The 15,902-nt window shown below is 32.1% G+C and overlaps 2 protein-coding genes across 3 annotated transcripts; one reads left to right on the top strand and one right to left on the bottom strand.

Annotated features, from left to right (window-relative positions):
• Positions 1-3,125: 3,125 nt before the first annotated feature.
• On the top strand, positions 3,126-9,412 carry LOC129889886 (adenine phosphoribosyltransferase 3). Of its 2 annotated transcripts, none has more exons than XM_055965349.1 (6): positions 3,126-3,420; positions 3,526-3,636; positions 6,743-6,835; positions 7,726-7,875; positions 8,700-8,758; positions 9,157-9,412. In XM_055965349.1, exons 1-6 carry the CDS (start codon positions 3,339-3,341, stop codon positions 9,208-9,210), a joined length of 549 nt encoding a protein of 182 aa, XP_055821324.1. In that variant the 5' UTR covers positions 3,126-3,338; the 3' UTR covers positions 9,211-9,412. The 2 variants fall into 2 exon arrangements, with proteins under 2 accessions (XP_055821324.1, XP_055821326.1); XM_055965351.1 differs by having other exon boundaries at positions 8,700-8,787; positions 9,157-9,247.
• A 3,241-nt stretch (positions 9,413-12,653) lies between these two features.
• LOC129888532 (uncharacterized) lies at positions 12,654-14,008 on the bottom strand. The gene has a single exon (XM_055963493.1). It carries the CDS (start codon positions 13,697-13,699, stop codon positions 12,803-12,805), a length of 897 nt encoding a protein of 298 aa, XP_055819468.1. The 5' UTR covers positions 13,700-14,008; the 3' UTR covers positions 12,654-12,802.
• Between the last annotated feature and the right edge of the window lie 1,894 nt (positions 14,009-15,902).

Here is a 15,902-nt window from a genome sequence, read left to right as displayed (position 1 = left end):
GGTTACCACCAATTTTATTTAAATTAAACTACTGCAAATTTACAAACAATTTTTTACCAAAAATATTTTCTTTACAACATTCTCTAAAGAAAAAATTTCTTTCTCCAAAAGATCAAGTCTTAAAGTTCTTGCTTTTCAATAGGATTTCTTCACTATTTGCTTAGTACAAAAATTCATAGGTTTGCCATATCTACTAAAACTATTTGCATGCAATTCCATAACAATTTTGTGGAGGAGAGGGAGTAAATATCATTTTTAGAAAAGCGTTTTGCACGTATTTTGTGTTCTTTGTTCATATTATCAAACTTTCATCTTTTCTTCTTCATATAAATTTGTATCCTTGATATATATTTCCCAACACATAATTACATACCATAAATTACTAATTAAAGAATATTTTTGACTCTTTTTCATTTGTGCACCTAAATCATCCACGTTAGATTTACGTACTATAAGGCAACTCAAATCCTCGTATCAAATATCAATAATTCAAATTTTATTCATCTTTATTATTGTGATAAACTATTTGTGGGAAGATATCATGGGATTTTAGGAACTAGTCAAGTGGCTTATTATTTTTATCTTTAAAGTCTTTGTAGGTAATTATGATATAAGCAAATCTTTTAATGAACAAAATTGTGCACGGTTCAGATTTAGAATCATTTGAACGTAGCCAAATTCTTGTCTTTTCAAATGTTTCTACTACCTACTTTTAGGATACCGAAAGGAGAAAGTAAAATTGCCAATTTCAAATATATACAACAAAATAATTAATTTATAATAAATATAGTCATATTTTATTTATATAAAAAAATAATTAAAAGTCATAAAAAGTATACACTTATTATACAATATAGTTTGTCAAATATTACAAAAAGTATACACTAATTATATAATATAGCTTACCTATTCAAAAAAATTGAATATCGAAAATATACAACTGACGATTTACTATATAATACACACACAAAAAAATATAACTTAAAAGCTCTGATCAACTTTTCTGGTTTTAACATACCATAATTCCAACTTTTCTTTATGCAGATTGTATCTAAAAAGACAAGGAGAATGATAACCTAAAGAAAACCACAAAACATTAACCAACAATTTTTTTTGAAATTCTTTACATCATCTAAAAGAATTGCCAATGTTGATATCTAGTATATTCAATTCATTGTCGTTTATTGCTAACTTTTTATGTTTATCCTTCTAATTTCTTGTTGATATATACGAGGAATTACTTTAAATAATTTATTGTTGCTTTTGTACTTTCTTCTTAATTTCACATTTATAAATTTTCTTAAAAAAATTAAATAGTATTGCCACTACAAGTTTGTGCAATGATTATTCATCAATTATTTTTGGTATCCCAAGTGTGAACCTAAAATTTGGTTGATTTCCCTTGTGAGTGTCAAAATAATAGGTGGATGATAAATTGAATCATTATCATTATTATTATTATCTAATTCATTGCTAAAGGGGACTAATTGCTTTAAATTTTATTAAGTCTGAGATTTGAAGTGGGATCCAATTGTTTCTTTAAAAACTTTAGAGAATGTTCTTACCTTGTTTGAAAAGTAATTTTTTTTTTTATTTTTTCGATGTTCGTTATTCACTTGGAGATCGATTGGAGTGAGATACATTTATTTCTTTAAAAACATTAGAAAATGTTGTCACCCTTGCTTGAAAAGTAATTTTTTTTTTGATTTTTCGATGTTCCTTACCCACGTTGAAGATCGATTAAATTCAAATTCACATCGTAAAATTTCATATTAAAAATTGAAATCATTTTTTGATATTACATTATAATAATATTTTACTACAATAACCAAAATATATGTGGATGATGATACTGTTATAAAAATATTTCACTATATATGCAGTATACTTACTATTTCTTCCCAAACAACAACATAAATGCACAAGACAGCTAAAATGGACAAGCAAATGATATTAATTTCTTCACGTAATTTTAGGGTTTGAAAAATCAAGAGATGATTATTACTATTTTATACTTGTAGTATCCTCCTTCTTAAGTAACTATTTCTAATTCATTTCCACATTAATTTCCAAATGGCCTAATAATCTAATTACACTTAAACCCAGTATTATACTAATGCAAGGTCTTTCCGTTCTAATTTTTCATTTTATTTATTTTTGAAAAGTAAGACCCGTGTTAAAATAAAAACAGAAAGTCAGAAACAAAGAGAATATAGTTGTTAATTTGTTATATATATATGCTATCCAAAAATCTTTCTGATTGGTAAGAAATGGGACTTTGTATCAAATTTCAACCCAAATTGGATAGTAAGTTGAAATTTTACTTTGTAATAAAATAAGTTACGTATTAAATTAGAACTTACGCTCGTTTACTTAAATAAATTTACAAACTTGTAATCAAATAATATCATCATTATTGTGGTGTCAAAGTCTTCAATTGGGACACTTCAATTGTCATTACATTATTAATAAAATCTCAATATGATGAGTTTGAATCTTAGTTAAAAATAAATAAATAGTATAATATTAAAGTTTTTGATACATTTTAAACATTATCATCAATTAATTGTACATACTTATCCATCCTTTAGGTAGTCCTTTAGTGTATAATAATTTAAGATAAAATGTAGGATTATTTTATCTTATATTTAGTTGGAGGTATTAGGTAGTCCTTAAATTATTTATTTCATTATTTTTGTCATAGTGATGAAATAAGTTATTTCATAAATACGTAAAATAACCTAACCCAGAATAATTAATTTTGAGATAACTTATTCACACTAAACAAAAGCTTGTGAGTAGATGGATAATAATTCTCCATCCTCAATCAGATACCTCAAAAACCGAAAAATATTAAATTTAAAAGTAATTTTTCTACTTGATATGTGATGTCTCTATTAAAATTTGATTAAATTCAGATTGTGTATTACATAGCCTATTTTAGAGGTGACATTCCTAATAAGATTTATTCTGATTAAGAATAAAATAGTCCTATCACTACGTATTATTTATATTGATAAATGCTTTTTGTTTAACAGGATCTTACGAAAATTAGTCTGATTCAAAACGGATATACTTAAAATAAAAAGAAGAAAGAGACCCAACTTTTTTATTTCATTCTTTTAACCCCCAAAAAGAACTGAAAAGCCACTAATAAATACCCCTCTTCCTCTTTGTTCATTCCCCTCCCCTGTTCTCTTTACTTCACTTTCACTTGTTATTTTTCGGCCAAAACTCGAAAATCTTCAGTGACCTGAGCTTTATATACAACCAAGAAACAGAGGAGAATTTTTTTTTCTTCATTTTCTTCAGTGAATTTATTTGTTTCCAAAAGGGCAATGTCAGCTTGCGAAGATCAAGATCCGCGTATCCATGCTATACAGTCTAGAATTCGTGTTGTCCCCAATTTCCCCAAACCAGGTATTTTCTTTTTCTTTTCTTTAATGTATGTTAACTGAGCGTGGAAAATGGGTTGAAATAGATAGATAAAGTTTTTTTTTTTTTTTGGGTTTTAAATTTATATAGGGATACTGTTTCAAGACATTACTACTCTATTACTGGATCCAAAAGCCTTCAAAGATACAATTGATTTATTTGTGGAACGGTACAAAGACAAAAACATCTCAGTTGTTGCTGGTAAGCACTCCGCATTCTTAGCTGCAAATTACTTCCAACAACCAGAAAAATGGGATTATAAAAATAGAAAAAAAGCCCCATCCTTTTTTTTAAAAAAAAAATTAGTATATGCATTTCTCGTGGTCCCCATATAACTCAAGAACTTGTAATGCATGTATTGATATATGTATATATGTTGTCTTTTGCAAAGTTTCTTTTTTATTAGTTATTCTTGTTTGTGTTTGGAGGTGGTGGGGGTCGGGGTTGGGGCAAAGCCGGAAATTTTAGTCAAGGGGTTGAAGATTTAATATATACGCATGAATAGTATAATTTTTCAAACAAGGTTGTGTTCCTACATGTGGCTACCCCACTGGGTGAGGGTGTTTACAGTGTTGTGGGGGCCTGTGGAATGCTTTTGTGGGCAATGTGGGAGTTACTGTTTAATCTTTTCTTTATTGAAGTCATTGGAGTGTTTGAGTTGTTTAACTATGAAAGGTAGCTAGTGGGTAATGTTATTTATGACTTTATGTGAAGAACTAATATCAATCATTCAGAGAGTTCAATGAGGGCATGTGCTGGAGTCCCATTTGGATTTTGGGGTTAGGGGGTGGCCTAGGTGGTGGTGGTGGTTGGTAATGGATAATAACATTGGTGAAATATGTGTGCGGACCCATTAGCTTTTGGTGTTTCCTGTTCCTTTTTCTTCACCCCTTGTGCTGTACAGAGATATTCACTCCAAGTTGAATTGTTTTTTTCCTTTCAATGGATGATGCAATAACACTTTTCTCTTTTGTGTGCTATAAATTATGGCTAGAGATATTGCTCATTGAGGACAGAGTCCACTACAATGAGTAGGTTCTTTGTCCTTTCCACTGTGATTGGTGCATGATGTATGGCGATTGTTTTGAGCTATACTATGATATCCGGAGACTTAATGAACTTTATAAAATGGTAAATGAAAAGTGTTCTTCTTGTTCATAACTTTCCAGGCCACCTTGTTTTATACTAGTATTAAAAAAAGTTTTTTTTAATGAAATATCCGATGAATGATTCTGAGACTCTTAAGTGATATTAGAGCTGTTGGACATGTTAATAGGTTGTTGAATGGTTACTAGGGAACAAAATGTGAGGAAATTCACCAAACATGATGATTTTATTTAAATAGTATATTCAAGGTAGGGTTGACAGTCAATCAACCAATGAAGCTGTAGTGTTTTTTATGCATATTCCTGTTACTATATGGGGGTTGTCTATCATTCTACCATCTTTCTTTGCTAGATAATTTATGAGTATCTGGTGATTTTGTGTTTTATCAACCATTGGCTGCACCATATATCTTACTGCTTGGTGTATCAGGCTATTAGGTAAAACCAATTAACCATGACAATGTGTTCCTGGAATTTTGAAGTCGGACCAAACCATGTCTAGGTTGTGGTAGTCCAAACTGATGATTGTATGTCTGGCCAATGATATTTATTTCTATTTATTACTCATCTAGTTTGAAATCCTAAGATGCTCTGGCTTGTTTCTGGTTCCACCTGCCATTTTCTTCCATCACTTGGTTGTAGTGGAACTTTATTTACATTCTACTTGTGATTCCTGGCATTTGATTTTTCTGCGTTTGCTGTTTTTCTCTCGCCACCACATGTATTAAGACTCTCTTCTAAACCTCATTCTTATTTTATTCCTTTTGATGATAAAGGAAACCTGCAGCCGTTACCCTTTAGGTGCGTACAGGTAAACCCTCGCTCCTATGCAATAGTTCGCAAACCATACATGAGAAGTAATCCGCACTAGACAAGTCCGGTGCGACAAACTAGATCCAGAAGGCAAACCCCTTGCTTTCGCTGGCAAGGGGATTCGAACTTGAGACCTCCAACATGGAAGTCCCAAGCCCAAACCACTGGGCCAGCCACCCCCAAAGGATACCTTATTCTTCTTTTCTTTTTTCTGGTTGTGTATGGCCATCTGAGAGAGGAATTTCAAAAGAGACTGAAGAGATAGGATCAAGTTAGCCTATAGTCAGCAGGAGTTCTATGTGGATACAAATAGTGGAATGCAACTGCAGTTTGTAAAAACTGCTGATGTCCTAATCAGAGCAATATAGTATCTTGGAAAAAGAAGAAAAGAAGCATGAGATATGGATTATAGTTAAAGTAGGCCCCTATAAGTCGAAATCATGCATCTGAACATTATAAAATTGCACAACATATTGCATCAAAGAAGTTTAGTTTCCAAAAAGACTACGGATTTGAACAGATGATTTTGCTGGCATAATCAAGGAAAAGATCTGAAGGAATAAGGTACATAAAAACTTTACCTATGTCCTATGGACAGGAAGAGCCTCATGACTTGCATGAGCATCCCCTCTTGCAGTTTGTGTCATACAAGTTTTTCATATCTATGCAAGTACTAGCTGTGAATAGCAAGTGATATGCAGACAGCTTATGGTAATGTTTGAAGTATGTAGGATTCAAGGGGGGGGGGGGGGGAGATTAGAGAAGTTAGAACAGAGATCATCCTGATGGTTTTCTCTTCCCACTAAGGATATAGTAATGAAATTACGGTAAGAGCTTTCCATGCCACAAAAGCTTCTTCAGTGGCTTGATTCTCATTTTTGAAGAGAATCTTGCTGGTAAGGTCCTGATGTTATCTTACGTGATTTAACTCTATCCAGTACGTGGGAAAAACAAAACCAGATCTGGAGATGGATAATGACTAGCAAGGGTCATATGCCTGCTTTAAGACCTTTTGTACTTCTTATTTTAAAGGTTTATTAGTTGTTTCTTCTCAACTTGCTTAATGTGCTTGTTCAGATGTTATACATGTCTTTCCTGAATAATCAATTCCCATATATGGTTCTGACTATCGGTCATATGTTTAATTGCTTTTGTCATATTATTGAATTATTGTTGTGTCCTCTCCTTGTGGGCTTCTATTCCTCAATCTGAAGCATTTCTTTTAATATGTTGTTTATCTTTGAGTGGCCTAATGCTGTAGCCCTTTGTCATGTTGTATTCCCATACTATTATAATCAATCCTGCTGTAGTGTGTATCTTGCAAACATTTATTTCTTTGTCATCTTTTGCCTGACTTGATCTTAACTTTATTGTTTCAATATCTCTAGGAATAGAGGCTCGAGGATTTATATTTGGTCCACCAATTGCTTTGGCGATAGGGGCAAAATTTGTCCCTTTGAGAAAACCAAAGAAATTGCCTGGTATGTTTTCATCCTTGTGACAACCTTCTTGGAATCATGACATCTCTTTGTCATGTGCCCTTTTTTACTTAAATGAGTAGGCTGCATTGGATGGCCAAGTGTGTTGGTCACACTGATCAGTACATTATTGTGAAACAATAAATCTTGACCTTTTGTCTACTATGGCTGCTCAAAAGTTACTGCCCACCATATCCTAAATTTATATTTGAAAAAAGGACCAGTTTCTGTAAACACATTGATATCTGGTTTTCCTTCCCTGTATATAAAGTTACTCGGCACATTTCTGAGAATTGGAATTCTGCTATGGAAGGATTAACCTGATGTTTGATTCATATGATGTCCGCTTTTGACATTGTACACAGTTTAACTTGCAATCCATTAACTTGGCTTTTCTCAATAAAGATGTGATTCCCCTGTTCAGCTTGTGAAGTGTTTATTTTTTATTATTTGATAACCGAGAAATCCCTGAGGACCAGTGGTGCAAGGTTCAAAACTCGGTGGATATTTGTCCGCTCGTCTATCTGTCCCTACATAAACGAAGCTTTTTTCTGTGACAGGTTTCGAATCCATGACGTGCGCCTAACCCTATTATGTGTTGCTCTCTTACCACTAGACCAAAACCCTAGCTTGTGCAGTTTTCATTAAGCTTCTCTTTGATGTACTGTCATAAAGCTATCATATAGTACCAAACGCATGCCACATTAGTGAGGCAATGTTATAGATAACCCATTCTTCCTCTCTCGTGCGCTCTCTCTCTCTCATATATATACTGAAGAATGCTTCTGAAAACTATGAGCTCATCATGTTCGTTCAGTATGAGTGCCATTCTATTGACACCACTAATTATTATCTCAGTTTCTCAATGTTACTGTGACTTTAATTGACTGCAGGTGAAGTTTTCAAACAAGAGTATGACTTGGAATATGGAAGTGATTGTCTTGAGATGCATATTGGAGCAGTAGAAGCTGGTGAGAGAGCTTTGGTGGTTGATGATCTGATTGCTACTGGTGGCACTCTTTGTGCAGCTATGAATTTACTTGGTAAACCTTTTTATGATTTTCTTGATGTGGATAGAACTCTAGTCCAGGAAACTTCCAATGCATCCGACTAATTCAAATGAATGTGCACAATAGAACAACAATTTGTAGATATATATGCTCCGGAATATGCAATAGCACCAAAGCAAGATATCCCTTGGCAATTTTCAGTAGAGTCTACAAGGAGCTTCAGCTGCTTAATTATGGGTTGGGGCTTAAGTCAACAGTAACATCCTATGCTATGATCTGGAATTTGCATCAAATAATGTCATCATAGCTAGGAGGAGACTAGGTTAACTTTATGATCAGTTTTTAGTCTGCATTCCTTGAGAAAGGCATAGAGCACGAAAGTGGTTGACGGTTCATCTCATAGCATGTGTCAGAACTGTTGTAGAAAATATAAGTTTAAATTACTAAGAATTTTGACATCGATTTTAATACTTTGTATATTAAATTTAGGATTGTATTTTCTGTTGGGATTAGCATTGAGGAATAAGTGATTTTGACATAGGGAGGTGACATTATATAATATAATTATTTCTCCTGACCTTCTGCATAACTACACTATGACATCCCCAGCTCTGCCTTCTCTTTAATACTAGCTGTTCTGGCACAACCTGTTAGTAAAGGTATGTGCCTATAGCCTATTAACCCAAACCACAAGCACACTGTAGATGGTTCGATATCATATAATGTGTTTGTACTCTCCGGGGTTCGCATCATCACATGCAACAATGTCCTATGCCTTGCATTAACAAATTTTTGTGCTCTATTTTTATGGTTATTAGTTTCTAGGCAACTTGTTGAATAAAATTGTTCTTTCGCAGAGCGTGCTAGCGCAGAAGTGGTTGAATGTGCATGTGTGATTGAAATACCAGAATTAAAGGTGCATCTTATGCTCTTCTGATCCGCAATGTATGGTTAACTTGCTTGGTCATCAGGTGACAATGTGAAATATTCAGGACCATGTAATTAGGCTTACATTTTCTTGCCAAAATTGCTTTAACAAGAGATCTTGCCATAGAAATGATCAGAATTACTGGTGAACTAACTGCCGCCTTTCCACATTCCTTGGCAAGTTGGTGAATAGTTAATCTTTAGTACCTAAACCTGTCTTTCTACAAATTGAGAACCAAATTGATGGTAACGTCCTCCTGATGCATGATTCGTCCTCTCATTTTCTTATACCTGGGGGAAGCTAAAGAAACATATTTTTGTCTTAACGATTGTGTTTGGTTTTGCTGCCTTGTGTTCTTCTTTGAGATAACTTTCTAGTTGTTGCAGGGTAAGGAGAAGTTGAATGGCAAGCCATTGTATGTACTGGTGGAGTATCGGTAGTATCTGCAGACGAATAATCTTTATTTTCATGACAAACTGTACGTTAGAGGGTGCTATTATTGGCCAACTTGTCCGCGTTTATCTTTTTTCATTCTTGATTTCTTTGATTAGTGAATTTTGGAAAGGCCTTTGGTCATTTGGAGAACTCATTCATGAGCTAGAGTAAAGAAAATTTATGCAAAATGGATGTTCATTGGAAATTTATCGTCTTATTCAAGCCCTTCAAATTCTTTGAACTAGAGCCTCTGGCTTCAACCATATCCAAGGTAGAATGTACACAAATCATACCTTTATTTAGAGGTAAAAAGGTTGTTTCCAATAGACATTCGGCTCAATAAAAAAAAACAAATAGTAATGGAATTGTAGAAGTAGAGCCTCTGGTTTGGTTCTATTTGAGCAAATGTCTTGGCTAGATTTAGTTTTTGAAATTTGTAGAAGTGTTTGGACGTGCTTTTTATTAGAAAAATATTTGAAGTCTTTTAAGTTGAAGCCAAATTTCACCCAAAAATTTGTCTGGTCTGGAGCTGTATTAGAATTTGAAATTTATTTGAAGATAGATTTTTAAAAAACTGGTCAAATTTCATTAACAAATAATGTTTTCAAGTTCTTTTTTCCTTCTCGGAATCTATTCCCAAAATATATGATCAAATGGGAGCTTAGAATTTTGGCAATTGATGAAACTTGAAATGAAACAAAAAGGGAAAGGACAAATGTAAGTTGTGATTAGGTAATCCTAGAACCCATTTTGTTCCCCAATGTTAGTGTTGCATGCTTTTGTCAAGTGAAGCCAAGTGCATATGTTCACACATAAAAATAAGAGTTGTTTAAACTATGCAAGAAATGTCTTGCACCATCCACCTGTAGCATGTAACTGATCTTATTTTAAGATTATAAATTTTATATTATTAATAATGTCTACATGTAAATATTTTTGAATGATTTGATAGCAATATATATATATATATAACTTAAAATTTTTAAAAGTAGTAAGGTAATTTAATGAGCAAACTATCAACTAAATAATTACATTAGTCAAATTCAGAATTGATGGCAACTACATTTATTTATTTATTTTCTAAAATTTTGAAAATTAAAGAAAGAGACTGGGAAACTGGTCAAAGTAGGAAGGAGAGAATGACATTTGCTGCCTATGTTATGATCAAGGCGTAACTGGCGCAACACATATTATTATTTATTAGAGAAATTTGGAAAGAATTTAAGGTATATATACATTAATAGTGTAAAGATTTTATACACTTTCAGTGTTTTAACCTGTTATAAAAAATAAATTATTATTACTTTTTAAGCTTACCAATTAATGATTGCATAAAGAATTACATGTAAATTGTAATTACCTATCAAGTGATCTTGACGGTGTAAGTCTTTTTGTGGCAGTTAGTTCAAAGAGCTTGTACGGGTACATTTCATCCTTTCTTGTGGGATTATATATATTGAATATGTTGTTGTTGTTTTAGTTCAGAGAACTTATGTTCATTTGGTAATTGTAAAAGCTTTGCACCTTAAACTATAATGTTAACACGATTATTCGAACCTCTTTCAGTGAAAAATAATTGCACTGTTTATGTATGATTAAAATTATATTTTTATGTATATATAATAAAAATTGAACCCCACTTGACTTTTTCGAATATTTACTTTTCATATTTTGAATCTAATTAATAAATATCTTGATTCCGTCACTATAAATGAAAGGACGGAGGGTTTCAACCAACTAAGCTACCCTTTGACCTCAGTTTTGTTTATGGTAGTATTCAACTATATGTAATAGTAATAAAGTCAGTAAACATCATATTGAAAAGAAAAGCAAAGAAAAAGAGAAGCTAACATCTCTTATATCTTGCTTCTGTACTTTGTTGACAACTAACTCCAAGAATCATATATTATGAGTAATTGACTCAAAGAATCATATATTATGAGTAATTGACTCAAAGAATCATATATTATGAGCAAGATAAATTAGAAAGAATTCACATTCGATGCCTTGAACAAAGAGATTTTAATGGAAAACACATGCATGTCCACAGTGTCTGCACTTAAAATAAATCCATAGTATTTGTCTTTCAAGTAATTTTTTACTATTATTTAATCAATGAATAGATGATGTATATTCTCACATGATATCGCGTGCAGATAGATTTCTTTTAATCGTCAATCACTTAATGTGAAAAAATTACTTAAATACACAACTTATTCTATCATATTTTTTAAAAAAAATTATCATTTGAAAAAACTACAAAAATCAATACTATCTTCTATTCTCGGATACATCACTTTACGCGATGTATCAAGATGTACATGATGTATCAGGTGGTTGAGTGATATATCCGAAATTGAGACACGATGTATCGGGACGTTTTGAGATGTATCCATATTTCACCAAATTTAAGGAATTTTTATAGTTTGAAAAAAAAAAGTAGAGATAGAATGTAATTAACTCTTTAATGCTATGGAATTTATATAAAATTCCCAAAACAATAAGTATTACTATAAGAAAATAGGTTTTTGGCAAAGGAAAATTCAATAGCTAAAGAACCAAATTGGGTTGATTTAATAAGAAAATTTACTTTATCATATCAATTTTGTATGTTTTTCTCTCTTGCTATGTTGTTTCGATGTAGTTGAAATGTCTCATTTATTGCAATTTGAACATTGTTTTCATTAAGGCCACCAAACAACATCCTTAGAAGCAATCAAATCAATTTCCTATTATTAACAACTTTGATCAACAAGCAAACATTGTTCCTTGAAAATTACTTAGACATCATAACTTTTTCTATTATTAATTATACAAGGGCATAAAAATCGTTACAATTTGTCCCTTTTTTAAAGAAAAGAGTTTCTTTTTGGAATTAAAAGTTGATATAGTGTTAGTTGAAATTGAATGACAGCTCTGAGGGTGGATTTTTGTTTTGTCTTTTCTATATCCAACATTTTGGAAGGAATCATGTGTAATGAACACGAGAGTCCATTTTTCCCAAGTCCTAATCATTATGATTAAGCACATGTTTAACTTTATAAATTGGCTTAATACATAAATACCCCCTTACACTTAAATTATGGATCATTATTCACATATGAACACTTGATAAAGAATTTCTATTAGACACTTTCAATTCAAATTTTGAATTCAAAAAATTTTGTGAGTGTTTTCAAATATCTATTAGTTAGCTAAGTTAATAAGATAAATTATAACATCTCTTTTAATTATACATATCAACCTCAATTTTATGGCTCATTGAGCGTAATGGGTATTTGTTTGATAATATATACAAAAGTTTTTTCAAATTCATCTCAGTGACAATGAATTCAGGTTTAGTACAAATGTACTCACAAAAAGATTTCAATTTATGTTCATAGTTCTAATTCTAAGTCAAACAAAAAAGAACTTCCAAAGTGTGAAACATATTTGATGACATGCACAATAAAGATCAAATGAAGTATTTATACCCAATATTGCATAATTACAAAGCCCAAAAAATTTAAATAAAAAAAATATAACTACTAGGAAATTAGAAAAATTGGAGATTTTTAAAGCCAAGTAGTACGTCTTACTTTTTTGAAAATTCTTTTTTTACAATTTGTAGATAATAAGAAAACATGGTAATACGGCACGTGAATCAAATACTAGTAACTCGCCGTTATCCCCACTCACTGAGTCATATCCAACTCGGCCTTCAATCAACGAGTCGAATCCGAGTTGCTTGCAGACCCGACCTGCAATGACCCGACACACCAGCATAGCCCGTCTACCCCTCCCTCCGCCGGCATTCTCGTGGGCCACGCCGCTGCCGGAATACGTACACACCGCCGCCCCTTTCCCGGATGAAAATGTCCACGCGCTGTTTCCAGTTTCGTACGCGCCGCCGTTGGTGGGTCCCAGACAGTAAAACCTCATCACCTCATTCCCATCCGCAACGCAACGTGCATGGTCCTCGCCACCCTTCTCCGCCGCCGCATCACCGCCGTTTCCGGCCCTAGACTTGACAACCTCTCTATACTCTTCAAACCGGGTCACAGTCCGGGGTAGATTCTGAACTTTAAACACCATTTCAATCCGACCCAAAAAATCTTTCGGAGACCAACTCGTCTGAAAAATTATCCCGACCACATTACGCGACGGGTGACCTTCCGGTAACTCAGTCAGCGCTGGGAAGAACGATTCCGTCGCGGAACGTGAAAGTCTCGTGGAGGTGCTAGCTCGAGATTTCTCCCTATTCAAACCGGGTTCGAGTCCTCTCGAACCGGGTCCGGGTCGTCTCGTCGACGGCTGTTGCTCCAGCTGCCTCGACAGTTTTTTCTTTCTGGGTTTTCCATTTTTGGTGTTTTCCACTACGTCTTTGAGGCTTTTGACTCCATTTTTGCAACTAGCGGAGTTGGGTAAGATGTGATATTGGTGGTGGTGATTGCTAACGACGTCGTCTAAAGCTCTTGACTTACATTGCCATGATTTCACCCAACCAGCCGCCATTAACGACGACAAAGCTCAAAAAAAATAATTAAAAACCTTCTCTGTTCTCAATCTCCTCTGTTCAATCTTGAAACTGTATTATAAATGTAAATAAAAATACATTTTTAGTACAAATTTATACTAGAAATCTTTATTTATTTTTTTGTTTCAGTTTGAGTAAGAAGAAGGAAAATGGAAATGGAAGGGACATGGCGGGATATAAAAATGACAGAGGAGAGTAATGAGACAGACGGTCAAGGGGAAGAATGACAGAAATACCCTTCTGAATGAATGGGAATTACACAAGTGGGATACCCTTTTGTTTCTGTATGTAATTATATTTCATAATTGTAAGAGAAGAAAAAGAACAAAATTCATAAATGGAGAAAACAAGAATTCATGAATGAGTTTTGATATTGAGAAAGATTTGGAAGAAAGTAGGAACTTTCTCTAGGGTCCTACTTCACTATATTTGTGTATAAAATCAAATTATTCCATTATTTGTCATATGCTCAAATTGTTTCTTTGGTCCGCATATTCTCTATTTTTGTGTTTGGAAAAAAAAAGAATGAAAATTTTCGCATATAGTCATTTAAAAATATCTTAATTATATTTTATTGTTATAGTTTGTTAATTATAATTTGTAGCTATAATTATAGTAGTGTTTGTATAATTCACGCGGTATTTATATACATTTATCGATTTGCAATTTTTGTATAACGTTTGTATATTTCATTATATAATTCATATATAATGTTTGTATAATTCGTATTACAATTCAATTCGCGCACAACGTTTGTATAAATCGAGCGAATTATACAAAACTCAACTATATAATCGCGAACTATATAATCGCGCGAATTATAGAAAACTCAAACTGTAATTACAGTTAGATGTTTGTCGCGAACCATAATTAATTCAAATTATAGCTATATTAGCTAATTAACTAGTATATATTTATTTATCTGCGTAATTTATCCAAAAATGAAATAAATTCTTACTTTCTACCCCTTTTGAAACAAAAAAAAAAACATTTTCACTGTTTGACTTGTTTTCTTTCAAAATTTGAATAATAACATTTCATGCTTGCGGTCAAAAACGACCTTTTCACCCTTATAGAGATAGGAAGCAAGATTTAGGTATATTATATCTTCTTCTATATGTGACTCGTAAAATTATATTGAGTTTGTTGTTATTATTGTTAGTATCTTCTTGTTTACTCGTGAACAAAAGATTTTAATAGAAAAGAGATTTTCATAAATCCCATAATTTCTGTATGGTTTTGTTTTCATGACAATTGAATTGTAGGTTTAAACAGAAAACTTCTTGTTGATTTTTAAGAAAAATGTATCATAACATAAAATAAAATAAAACACTCTTGCAATGTAAATACATTTTTTTCTATTTCAATGATGTCAGTTGTACAAAACTTTATCCCATATTCAAGAGTGTATATGAAATTTGTGTGTATATTTTTTTTAAAAAAAACAGATATTACCATGTAATATTTTCATGCTTTGGTTTTACATATCACCAATTTAAATCATCTTAACGCAAAATGGATCCAGTGAGTACTTCAAAAATAGTCTTTTTATTTCATAAAACTAGTAATAAAGTTTGCGTATACTTCACATTCTTCGTACTATTTTTGTGGTACAATACTGAATTTTTATTAATGTTATAAATATATATACACACATTAAAAAATCATTTTTTTTATACATGATCAAGACTCTTTACTGAATTTGAACAGTACAGTTGACCAAATGTAGCAGAAAAATAATTTGATCCAAAGAATAATATATTAATTTTACAACGTACGTTTCTAATACACAATATTTTGAAAATCCAATGATAAGATTAGAATCTATTTTTCTAAAGACAAAGGAATAATTAGTAATGACGATTGATGTCGTCAAAACTATAGAAATATATAATTAAACGAAATGATTTGTTGAAACCGCCAATTTAAAGATTTTGAGCCACGAAAATCACGCATTAATCATCATGATACATTGTACACTAATTTATACTAAATGTAATAATTAACATGTAATCATATGATATTTTTCAAATCCTTTTGATTTAGATGTTCTCAAACTACTTGTAATGTAATCATATTTTGGGGTCCTCTCTTTCCAAATCAAAATTTTAACTCAATCTAACTTCACTATCTTTTTCTTCTTTATTTGTTTTCTCTAATTAATATATAAGTCTAGTTGCA

This window comes from Solanum dulcamara, chromosome 5 (assembly GCF_947179165.1).
Source record: "Solanum dulcamara chromosome 5, daSolDulc1.2, whole genome shotgun sequence".
In the NCBI taxonomy this organism is placed as follows: Eukaryota; Viridiplantae; Streptophyta; class Magnoliopsida; order Solanales; family Solanaceae; genus Solanum; species Solanum dulcamara.
Note: the sequence above shows the minus strand (reverse complement) of the source record. Positions and strands in the feature narration are given on the sequence as shown.